At 39.2% G+C, this 12,726-nt stretch overlaps 1 protein-coding gene across 1 annotated transcript in view; it reads right to left on the reverse strand.

Annotated features, from left to right (window-relative positions):
* The window catches only part of TWIST2 (twist family bHLH transcription factor 2), a 37,488-nt gene extending 31,244 nt beyond the window's left edge, over positions 1-6,244 (reverse strand). The window contains exon 1 of the mRNA XM_042438808.1: positions 5,314-6,244. Coding sequence (XP_042294742.1) covers positions 5,354-5,836 — 483 coding nt within the window. The 5' untranslated portion in view covers positions 5,837-6,244 and the 3' untranslated portion in view covers positions 5,314-5,353. The remainder of the gene's footprint in view (positions 1-5,313) is intronic.
* Between the last annotated feature and the right edge of the window lie 6,482 nt (positions 6,245-12,726).

Raw genomic sequence — 12,726 nt, forward strand, 5'->3', positions numbered from 1 at the left:
GATAAACCACAATATAATGGTTTTTTTAATATTACAATACCCATTCTATGATTCTATTAGCCACCAGTAGTATGGCCAATACTCAGGGATGGTGGGTTTTTTTAATATGGCATACACATGCTATGAAAGGCTGAAGTAAACACTATCTAAGTGTGTTTAGAAATCATGGTTTCTCGGTTTTAGACATATAGGTATGTGATGCATATTGAATTTAATTTATGAAAAAAGCTTAAAGAATTTTAAAAATATAATTGTATTAACTATGCTGACGTTTTATGGATGTTTTCAAATAATTAAATGAACAAAATACAGTGGACCCTTGTTATACGCTGGGGTTTGGTTCCAAGATCCCCCATGGATAACAAAATCTCTAGATGCTCAAGTCCCATTAAATATAATGACATAGCAAAATGGTGTCCCTTATAAAAAATGGAAAATCAAGGTTTGATATTTGAAATGTACACTTTTTTGAACATTTTCAAACCGTGGATGCTGGAATCCGTGTATAAAAAAATTCGTGTATAAGAAGGGCTGACTGTAATTATACTGATGCATGAATGTTTTAAATATATAACGGCATGAACTAAACTCTCAGATTTATACAAGCTTTGCTAAAAAAATAAGACAAGCATGACACAACAGAGTTTTGTTTTGTTTCGTCTTGTTTCTTAAGACACAACGCACATACACTCCATATTTCCAAGGTGTTCCACTGGTTAAATGACATGGAGACTGAGTTTGTTGTTACTGTGTGTCTTCAAGTTATTTCCGACTTAGGTGATACTAAGGCGAACTTATCACAAGGGTGAGTATGGGTGACTTGCCAAAGGTCACCCAGTAGTGTAACAATGAAACATTCTTGCTCAATGCATATTAAAATAATTAAAAGCCTTAGAACATTATCATAACTGAACTCTTATCATCACCAATTTATGATGAGTACCCACTGAATTATACTAAATAGCCCCACAGAATTTTTCACATGGATTTCAAATTAAATGCATGTGCTGAAAAATAAGGAAACCTTCATAGCAGTAGTTAATTTGTCATATGAATAACACTATTATGTTAACTCTAGATGCCATTAAAATGAAGACCAGTTAACTAATCAATAGACTAAAGATATTAGTTAACTGGTCTTCATTTTAATGGCATCTAGAGTTACCAAAAAGGAACCTGAATCTGTCAAATTTAAGGGCTTGCACAGTGTGTTCCTATACAGATTAGTTTAGAAGTAATTCCACTGAGTTTGGTGGGACCTATTTCCAAATGAATATATATAAAATTGAAAAACCTTGATCTTAAAGGAACGAAGTTTGGTAAGTGCTTCTCCTTGATCAAGAGATCTGTTTGTATGGAATGTGCTCTGTTACCATATTTCGTTGCTATCTTCCTACCTCACTCTTTTTCTATCTATCCTAAAACATCTTCTGACCGTGAAATATTGTTGATCCACTTTCATAGCCAAAAGACAGAAAGGGATAAAGGGATATTTACAAAGATCAGCCCTTGGACACAGTTTTAACTGCCTCACATTCTCAGGCTGCCCTGTTTCTTTTACGGTTCCTCCCAAGTGATGAAAAAGACCAGAAAGTCCCAGATTTTGTTCCTGTTCTTTCCAATTTTATTGCGGAGGTCTATGCATGTTTGGTTTATCTCAAAATATTTTCTGTCAGCTCTCTGGATGATCAGAGACTTTTTACACCAGTTCCTCAGGTTGGCTTATTTTAACAGAGTATAAAATCAGAAAGAAAAGGAACAATATCTGGGACTTTTCGGTCAGTGTGGATATGCCCACAATGATTCCTTTACAGGCAGAAAAGAGTATAGGGAAACATCTGACAATTGAGTACATTTGCTGTAATCAGCCTTTTGAACTGAGTAGAGGAAACCTTAGTCTTCATTTACAGTCTAGTTCTGGAAAAGTGAGGTCTACTGAAAAGTTAACATAGTAGCATAGTGGTTTATTCTGCTAAGAAACCCAATCTAGATCAGCCTGTAAAATTATTTAAGTATATTTTTTCAAGGGCTCGACTGCAAGGAAAAATGACTTTGCTTTCTAATTTGAAGCTCTGCATAGACCACTCATCTTACTTGGCATCTGCCAGTATTGGGCACTCTATCAGAGTTTGCCCAGTTTTCTCTTTGTAGTAGCTGCTTCAAAGTTCAATATTTTCTTTTCAATTTCCCCCCATTCATTGAAGGAACATATACCCTGTATCCCATGTCTGAAGACACAGAGTCAAATACACAACTTCAGCATGCAACTCATGCAACTAAATGCGTATGCCTAATTCACATTATGTGAACATGGGATTCAGAGAATGAGGATGAGCTACAGACAATCTGGTGGTGGCACTGATGCAGTGGTGAACTATAATCCTATCTACATGGCAATTCATTGATGCTACTGTTAGCAGACTGTATTCTAGCTTAACCTTGTTTGTTTTGATATTTATTGGAAGTTTTATTTGTTTAGGTTACAAGTTATATCTTTGTGGCACTCAAATGTTCAAATGTTCCTTACTATAGCTACTAGGAATGCCAACGACCAAAAGTAAACTAGGAGAACATAGACAATGATGTGACCAGCATGCAAACCTTAGGTTCCATGATGCACAAGCCCAGAAAATGGATCTCCTTAGAAATAAGCTCACTTTCTTCAGTGAAAACGACTGTGAACAAAGATGCTCCAGATTGCAATCTCCATCTGCAGTATTATACTATTTCAGCCTTGTTAGCTTTTGTGATGTTCCCAGATATTATATTAAATCACATAGACCACGTTGTTAAAATTATCAATCTGTACATCCCTAATTCTTCGCTGTTTGAGGGTTTTTCCCCTCTATATCTTTATCTAACAGGACTGACACCATTAACTGTTTACTCATTTGGTAATCTAGATGGGAACAACACATTAGGTGAGCAAAGTTAAAGGCATTAAGTACTAATATGAGGAATGAAAAAACATAAAAACAGAACTATTTCCAACACTAAACAGGATTCAAACAGACGCTCAGTGGACTATATGCTAGTATCCAAGAGTCTACAGTACATTAGTACACACAAAGGTGTGTTTGACACTTACATTTGGCTGATAATAACTTTCAGCTCTATATTTAGGCATGATGTGATACGTTTAGAGGTGTCAAAGCAGTATTTTACTTTATTCAGAAAAGATTTTACAGTGTTCAAGTTTGGTATCTCCACACATGGGAAAAGTTTCCCCACTTCTGTGAACTAAAAGCAATCTAAAATACAGAAAATAAAAACTACTAGCTATTAGCCCTAGCCTGTTTCTAAATGTACAGTTTTAAAGGACTCCCAAAGAGAAGATAATAAAATAGGCTGCAATCTTATCATTAACTTGCTGTGAACCAGTTCAGTTCAATTTCATGGGACTTCCTCAGAGTAAAAAAATCTGGATTATAGCCAAAGCCTTGTTAAACCAAAGCAGACAAGATGCATTTATTGTTTCTCTGAATGAATAATAAAAGTGCAATCTAAACTTTTAGCAAAGTATGTGTCTGTGGTATTTTACATCTGTTTGGGGCAGAGAGAGAAGTGGATTCTCACAAAGAGAACCTTTCACTTCTTCTATTCCCCCCCCCCCCCTTTAAACTCTAGAAATCACATTTATATAAGATATTTTATTTGAATATACATAAACATATACATACATGCTTCTTTTCAACTGATACCAAAGTGAAAGACATACAAAAGTATACATTATTATTAAAAATGTTTATGAAGTGAGTCAACAAAGGTTGTGAGATAGAGCCCCTTTTTTAATTTTACTGACTTGCATCCACACCTATATTTAAAGAACAAATTAATTTTAACAAACATTTTTTTTTTTACAAAATCCAAATTAAAGACAAGTATTCAAAGTGTACTAAAAAGGTTTGCAAATTGTATTTTTGTCGGGTTCCTCAACATCCTGTTTGCAAATCCTCCTGCCAATTTAATTTTGTATCCAAATTGGGAACATATCCCCCCCTCCAGTACAGTTCACATGGCAAAATACACCCTTTAGTCTAGATACCCACATTTATATCATAATAATATTTTCCCTATTGTTGTCTCATTGTATTTCTGCAGATGCCCAAACACAGGAAATATGGAACATATTTGATGCTTCCATAGGTATATATGAAATAGTAATATAATTTATGTCACAGAGGAAAAAAATGCTGTGTTGTTTCCATATTCGTCTGAACAAATGCAAAGTGTGAAATATATTCCAAAAATGAATTTGTTTTTGAAACACCCTTTTCAAACAAACATGTAATAAGAGAGTTAAATTTTGTCCTGTAATAGACAAGAAAAACAGAGGGACACAAGACATCAAGTTAGTGTAAGATCTAAATCTTTGCATGAATGATATTACTTGGTGTTCAGTGGAAACAAATCAAACCAGAAGTGACTAAAAATGTTGGCTCTGTGTTTACCTTTCATATGCAACATGGGAGGGGCAAAGCTCAAACAAAACAAATACTGAACATCTGTTTAACCTACAAACTCTCACTAAGACCAGAATGGAGCTGGCTGTTTAAAGAAGGGCTGACCCCTCACACTCACCCCAAAAGGACAACACTGTAAAAATGCAGAATGCCTGCTTTCTTCATCTATTACCAAACCCCTAAAAGCGAACTACCCTTCAGTCCTCTACTAGCCATTACTTCTGATCTTGCTTGTCAATTTCTTGTCTTCTTTCCCCTTTTAAAATTCATTGTGACAAATGCAGACTTTCCAACATCGGAAGAAGGATCATTCCGTCTTGCCATTCCCTTTGTGGTATGAAATGTTTGCAGTGACAGCTGTATTCCTTCTCCCTCGCTCTGTGCCTAGACATTTATACGTCGTGTGGTCAATAAAACCATTTTCCCATAGAAGATGCCTGCATTTGTTACAAAGATTTGTTACTAATGTCACAAGGCCTAGATTCTGAAGATTTTTCCTAAAAATACTGGTAAAGGGAATTTTATTTAGGTCCTTTTGGGGTTTAAAAAGAAAGGAAAGGAAACGAAAGGAAAGGAAAGAAAAGGCTAGTGACAGTGAATTTTTCATCTTGACCTTTGCTTCACTAAAATAAAATCTAGATTCCTAGCCTGCATGATAACAGGAAGGATTCTGTATGAATCTACTCCTGTGATTTCAGTTTTCCAGAAAGGGAACTGAGGCTGTGCAAATCGGAACAACTGCCAAATAAGCCCATTATGGTGCTGAGATTTTGACTCCACAGTTTCTCGCAACCTCACGACATTGCGTCTTTGGCCCCATTTATCACTGTAATAAGACTCCAATACCTACCATGTTGATAGTCGCGCTGGTTTTACCCTGATGCCGCTGACTAGTGTGAGGCAGACATTGACCAAGCTCCTTCCATCCGCCACACCGAAAAGGCATAACTGAGCCTCTCGTGAGCCACATAGCTGCAGCTGGTCATCTTATTGTCCATCTCATCGCTCTGGAGCACCTGGTAAAGGAAGTCTATGTACCTGGAAGCCAGCTTGAGAGTCTGGATTTTACTGAGTTTGTCAGAAGGCAGTGTAGGGATGATTTTCCTTAAGGCAGCAAAAGCTTCATTGAGAGACTGAGTCCTCTGCCTCTCTCGGACATTAGCAAGAATCCGTTGGCTTTGGAGCTCCTCGTAAGACTGGGCACCCGGGCTGGACTTCTTTCCTCTTTTGCCTGGCGTTGGGCTTCCATCTTCGCTGGACTTCTTACTGTTTCTCCTCTTCCTCCCAAATCTCTTTGGCTGCCTCTCCAGCTCCTCTTCGCTAGTCCCCAAGCTATCCACAGGAGAAACAGGAGAACTAGAACTTTCTTCCATTCTTTCTCTAAGGAGGGGTGGGAGGGGAAAAAAAGAATTCTCCCCCCTCCTTAAATGGTGGGTGTCTCTCTCTCTCTGTGTTTTAAAATTCCAGAGACACAGCCTTTGGAAAAACAGAAAGGGTTTTGCTGAGCAAACGTTTTCCAGGTCTCTTGAAGGGATCTTATTTCAAGGACCGGGCTGTGCAAAAAAATTGAGGTCTTGGAGAGAGGAAGTTATTCTAACTTTTTTGGAAACTTTAGCTGAGCTCAGTTGCTAAATAGTTGTCAGAAATGAGGGAGATGCAGGGCTGCTCTCTGATTGGAGCAGCAGGCCAGTGGGAGGAAAGCAGTTTCCCCAGCTAACGTTTTACAGTTTTATGTTACAGTTAACAAAAACCTTGGACATGCACCTACAATAAGGCACAACTACAACTTTCCCCTCCTAGCCCCAGTTCAGCGCATACATATTTGTGACTATGCCAAGCCCTCAAAATCAAGCACACCAGTAGGTATGTGTCTGTTTGTCAGCATGCCTGCAAGGTTGCTGAGGCTGTTGTTAACAGTCAACAGAATAAAGCTTCAGATGGTAGAAAACTGAAGTACAGGATTTAAGTGGGGCATGGGGAGACCTGGAAAAACAGTCTGCAGAATGGGTCCCTTTCCTGGCCACCTCAAAGTTATTGACATCTGAGATGCACCATAACAACGAAGCTCTCATCTCTGTAGGGAACCAGAGGTTGTTCATCCATACTTCATCTCCCTCACTTAAAATCAACAGAATTACGATCCAGTTGTTTTGGTACATACAATTGAATAAATTACGTTTAAATTTAACATAGTTCTAATAGTTTGGGTTTTTCATGTAGGTTCAGGTTCTAGTCTTGGAATTACCAAGTATTAGTATTATTGTGAAGTCGAAGGCTTTCATGACCAGCATCCATTGTTTTTTGTGGGTTTTTTGGGCTATGTGGCCATGTTCTAGAACGTTTTCTTCCTGATGTTTTGCCAGCTGGCATCTTCAGAGAATGCTTGCCTGGAAAAAGTTGGGTATATATATTCCCAGGGTCACACAGCATATATATTCTCCACCAAGGATTTTGCTTGAAACTTGAACATCCACAGATTTTGTTATCAATGTGGGGTGCTGGAAGCAAACCCTAGCAGGTACCTAGGGCTTTCTGTATACTGATGGGCAAGCTGTCACATGGGTGTCAGTCATTCTTTTGTATTCTTAGCATTTTTGTAGTATTTTAGAGTGTTGAAAGCCTTTCAGATTCATTATTTCAAGACCCCTAAAGACTTCTATTTATGATAGGTTACTTTTATTATAGACATGTGTGAGGAAGTGAGGTTCAGACAGTGGCTTTCCTAAGACCATCAGGCCAAGAGGGAGCACAGCTTCCTAGTATCTGGTACAGAGCTCACAGTGGGTCCAGACCGGAAGCTTTCAGCAACTAGGAGGGATCACACAGCCAATTCATCTTTTTCTCCTTAGCTGTGTGATAATAAAAAAGATAGAATTCAAAGATATAACCATGTTAGTCTGTAGAATCAATATGTAGAGAGATCTTGTGGCACCTTTGAAATGAACTGAAAAAAAGTCGTAGGCATCATGAGCTGAGGAAGTACATTGAAGTTTATGAAAGCTGATGCTGCCAACTTCTTTCTGTTAGTCTCAAAGGTGTTCCATAAGAAAAAAGATAGTGGAAATATAGTGAAAACACAGGATTCAGTCGAAGAGACTCCTTGTTAAGTTATATATTTAAAGAAGAGTGCTTGCATACTGACAGCAGCTTGCTGGAAAATGCTGATTTTTTTACATTAAATTAATAATATAGAGAGCAGTGGTGAACAGATAAGGCATAAAAACCGAGTAATAATCAATTTGAAAATACTTGGTAAGATTAGGTGAGAATTAGATTAGTTAAAGGTAAAGTTAAATTAAGTTGCCTAAATACTCTGAAGACATCAGATCCTGTCTGATCTTGGAAAGTGAGCAGGGCCAGCCCTGGATAGTACTTGGATGGGAGACTGCCAATGAATACCAGATTCTGTAGGCTACATTTCAGAAGAAGGAGCTGGCAAAATCAACTTTGAGTTTTCCTTGCTTAAGAAAATCCTAAGAAATTCCTGCCATAAGTCAGCAGATGACTTGAAGGCACATATTCACACAAAGCTAAATTAATTTAATTTTCAAGACTATGGCAGGGTTTTATTTTATATACAGATCAGAAAGGTGACATCTATCAAAGTCATTCTCCAGACTATGGAAAATAAAATTGTAACATGAAAGGTTGAAATGGAAAATTTCGAAGCCATTAATGGATTTATTTGATATTTGTCATTGTGGAATAAAAGGGGGAGGGGAGGGAGGAATATACTTGGAGACATACAATCACAAATACTACCCTCTGTCAATAATCAGAGTTCAACTTTCTGAATGTCATGTTATTTTATGCTTTCTCCCTTGTCATTTTCTGTTTCTTCATTTTACTTTTGTTTTTGGGAAATAAAAATTAAAGGCAGGGCCATTGCACAATATGAGTCCCACTTGGGAGCACACTAGTTCCCATTGTGCCAAGTGTATTATATTGGTTCAAAACAGAAATCTGTACAAAAGCATGGCAGCAGGCATACCACATTCTTCTATTATACCTTCCATTTAGGAAATGATTAAACAAAAAAACAAATTCACGAGACACCAGATAAAGCCATCAGAGGACAAATGCCAGCAATAGGAGAAGTGTGATTCATCTAGAATCATAGAATCCTAAAGTTGGAAGAGACCATAAGGGACATCCAGTCAACCCCCCTGCCATGCAGGGACTCACAATCAAAGCATCCCCAACAGATGGCTATCCAAAGAAGGAGACTCCACCACTCTCTGTCAAACAACTCTTTGCACTTTATCACACCGGGGTTAAAACGTTCCCCGATGCGTTCTAACATGCACGAGCGGGGCCACGCACGGAGCATGATGGGAACCCGATGGGGCCCAGAACATGACTTTACTGCACAGGGAACACCGCCGCCACCGCTGAGCGTTCCCATCGGGTTCCCATTGGGTTCCAGAGGGCACCATTTCTGGGAACTGTTTCAAAGCATTTCCAGAAATGGCGTCCCCTGGAACCCGATGGGAACCCGATGGGAACCCGATTGGAACTCAATGGGAATGCTTGGTGGCGGCGGTGGTGGCGGCGTTCCCTGTGAGGTAAAGTCGTGTTCTGGGCCCCATCGGGTTCCCATCATGCTCCGTGCACGGCCCAGCTCATGCACGTTAGAACGCATCGGGGAACGTTTTAACCCCGGTGTGATAAACTTCTTACTGTCAAGAATTTCCTCCTAATGTTGAGGTGGAATCTCTTTTCCTGTAGCTTTCATCCATTGTTCCGGGTCCTAGTCTCTGGAGCACCAGAAAATAAGCTTGCTCTAGCCCCAATATGGCACCCTTTCAAATACTTAAACAGGGCTATTATATCACCTCTTAACCTTCTCTTTTCCAGGCTTAACATCCCAAGCTCCCTCAGTCATTTCTCATAGGGCATGGTTTACAGACCCTTCACCATTTTAGTTGTCCTCCTTTGGACATGCTCCAGTTTCTCCACATCCTTTTTGAATTGTGGTGCCCAGAACTGGACACAATATTCCAGGGCCTGACCAAAGCAGAATAGAGTGGCTTACTTACTTCCGTTGAGTTAGACACTATACTTTTATTGATGCAGCCTAGAATTGCATTGACCTTTTTAGCTGCCGCATCACACTTTTGACTCATGTTTAACTTGTGGTCCCCTTGGACTCCTAGATCCCTTTCACACTCTCTAAGAGGGTAATAGGAAAGAAATGTTTCAGGAATTTTTCATATGTAGGACCCCTAGTGCCTAAGTGGTTAAATGCAGCCACAACATTGTGAGTTTGATCCCAGGCCTCCAAGGTTGAGTCAGCTTTCCATCATTTTGTAGGTCAGTAAAATGAATGCCCAGTTTGTTGGGGGCAATTGGCTTACAGATTGTAAACCGCTTAGAGAGTGCTGAGTTCACTGATAAGTGGTATAGGAATGTAAATGCTATTGCTAATGCTGTATGTACTGCAGTTACCATTTACCATATACTAATTACTGTATACCATGTACTGTAGTTCTTGAATGGTAGGTGTAGTGTGCGAGAGCTGTCTTTTTCAGAGAGAGGCCTGGATTGTAACCGGGCCTTCACTTAGTGCAGTTGTGTGACCTGCTGGTCAAAGGCAGCCTGTTTGAAAGGATGTCAAGGAATGTGAAATGTCATCCAGCCCCCAAAAGAACCATCAGTTAGACAAGAAGGGGAATGAGCCTTGGAGGTGCTCATCAACAGCCGGCACTTAGACAACAGGCTCAGCAGGCATGATGGTCTCCTAGTCACTGAGAATCCCCTGTCACAGTACTAAAAACAGTCTGAAGAAATGGGCTAGAGTCCTCTTTTTATACTGGCCACAAAGAGTCACCCCCAGTATAGGGAGATATAGGGTGCACCCACACTTTGGAAATAATGAAGCTTGATACAAGGTGACCAGATGTCATAACTGCAAAGCAGACCAAAGCACCATAAAAGGTAGGACTGTCCAGAAAAATGTAGGACATGACCCAATACATGCTAAAAACACAAATATAAATCCATGCTTTTTTGCCATGCTCAAAACAAAGGACATTTTAGAATTCCTCCGGGACAGGAGGCTGAAATGCAGGACCTGTCCTGAAAAAGGAGGGCTTCTAGACACTCTAACCTTGACACCACTTTAAGTGCTGTAGCTCTATCCTGTGGGATCTGTAGTTTTAGAAGGTCTTTAGTCTTGTCTGCCAAAGAGTGCTTATGCCTCAGAAAAGTTCAAGGGCCAGGATTCTGTAGGATGGAGCCAAGGCAGCTAAAATGGTGTCAAACTGCATTATTTCTACAGTGTAGATGGACTCGTACTATTTTTCTATTTAAATTATGCTAAATTTACAACTATCCATGCACAAATTCACAAAGTCAAATCTGTCCACTTTTGTCCCCCCCCCCCCCCCCATGAAACACTTCATCTTTTCCGGTGTTGTATAAATGACCACTCACCTCCTCTTCCTTTTGGGATTGGTGTGTTTTTCGCTACAATCTGTCTAGGACAGGATAGGGGACTCTTGGACCCATTCCAGCCTGTAGGTGGTCCCAATTCAGGATCGGGTGATGTATCTCCCTCTTCTTGGCCTGGAGAGCAAGCCCAAGCCATTCACATGTTGCTTGGTTTCTGTTGTCCATGAATAAAGCAAGTAATTGAGGTTACTGTGACTCCTGCTGCTTCTTGGCCTACGGTAGGCATGTTGGAAGGACTTCTCACACAGTGAGGGCTCTCCTTCATATTGGCAAGCATAAAGAAGGAAATACCACAATAAGTACAGTACGGCATAGACCTACAAGGAAGAAGTCTTCCAAATTTTCACTTAGGATAAGTGCCAAGGTAACTTTTCACGGCTGAATTACACCCCAATACACACTGTTTGTTCATAGTTCTTCTCCTTACAATTCAGAATGGCTAAAAGATTTCAAAATAAAGATCAGGGCTCAAAAACAGGAACAAATTAACCGTCTTTCTGACATAAAAGATTTGGCAGAGGAAAACTCGATTTAGGATTACCTGAACTGCCTTCGCATAGGGGCTTTCCAGTGAAAAACTGTCCCCAGCATAAGGAGAGGAAAGCTACTATCTCAGCTGAAGGGTAAGCATCATGTTGTGGTTCTTATTGCCGCTGCTGTTGTCTGTGTTTTTAATTTGTTCATTTTGGAGACTCAAACTGTGCATCAGTTTAAAGGTCAAAGCCACTACCTTGATGTAAAGAATATCTGTGATTATTTGGTCCCAGTTCAAAAAATAGTTTCCACAACAGTTGGAAAGACTCATTGGGAAGAATAATTGATCAGCAAGAATTTTGTAATATTTTCTCCTGGTATTTGATAGCAAGAAATGGTGTGGAGGAATTATTCTGTGGAGAAAAACACTTGGGGTTTTTGTGTGTGAGAGCAACCCCCATGTTTTGTGCACAGAAAATAAGTTGCCAGTGCAGAAAACTGCACAGAAAAAATTGTACATGTTTGCATGTGTTTTTCTCTGCAGAATAATTTCTCGGCCATGTTTTGGGATGTTTGAATACAGATATGAATGAAAATGAATGAAAACTTATTTATATACTGCTATTCCTATATAGATCATAGCGGTTTACAACATAAAATGATACAATTACAACAACAGATAGAAATACTGGAGAGTAATATTCATTTTGACCTGCAGCTAGGATTCAATTATTTAATTATTCAGGATATAGAGCCCTATTAGAGCTGGGTCCCAAACCAAACTTGTAGTTAATAGGGCTACTATGTTCTCACCAATTTCACCACTATTCCAGTTATTTGTTATTTGTTAATCATTAGTTAAGTGAAAGCCCATGCTGAAAATAATTTAATATTTTCCAGATGGTTCTTCACCCAAAGCCTAGTTCTCTTGGATTTTTGAAAACGTATTCTTGCTTTTTGTCAGTCCCTTATGTACAATGTTTTGTACAATGAGGTATTACAATTTTTAGGCTACAAAATTCAAAAGACTACAAATGCAGATTGTTGTAAATTATGGTTTTTAAAGCCTGATAGATGGTCTAATTCCATGCATAAAAGATTTCAAATCAACCAGTATTACAAACAGCTTGGAAAAGGCCCACAGACTTGCCTCACTTCTCCCAAGAAATTGAACTTCTGTTTAATTCTTGCTCTATTTTTTTTGACTGTGTGAACCATAATCCAGGAGGTCTGTCACTATAGTTCCATGTAAACCGCATGGACCCAATGCAAGTCTTGTTGCACATGAAGATTTTGTAAGTAAAATCCTCCTCCTCTCCCTGTCTTCCAAAGATGT

The sequence above is a fragment of the Sceloporus undulatus genome, chromosome 1, assembly GCF_019175285.1.
Source record: "Sceloporus undulatus isolate JIND9_A2432 ecotype Alabama chromosome 1, SceUnd_v1.1, whole genome shotgun sequence".
Lineage (NCBI taxonomy): Eukaryota > Metazoa > Chordata > Lepidosauria > Squamata > Phrynosomatidae > Sceloporus > Sceloporus undulatus.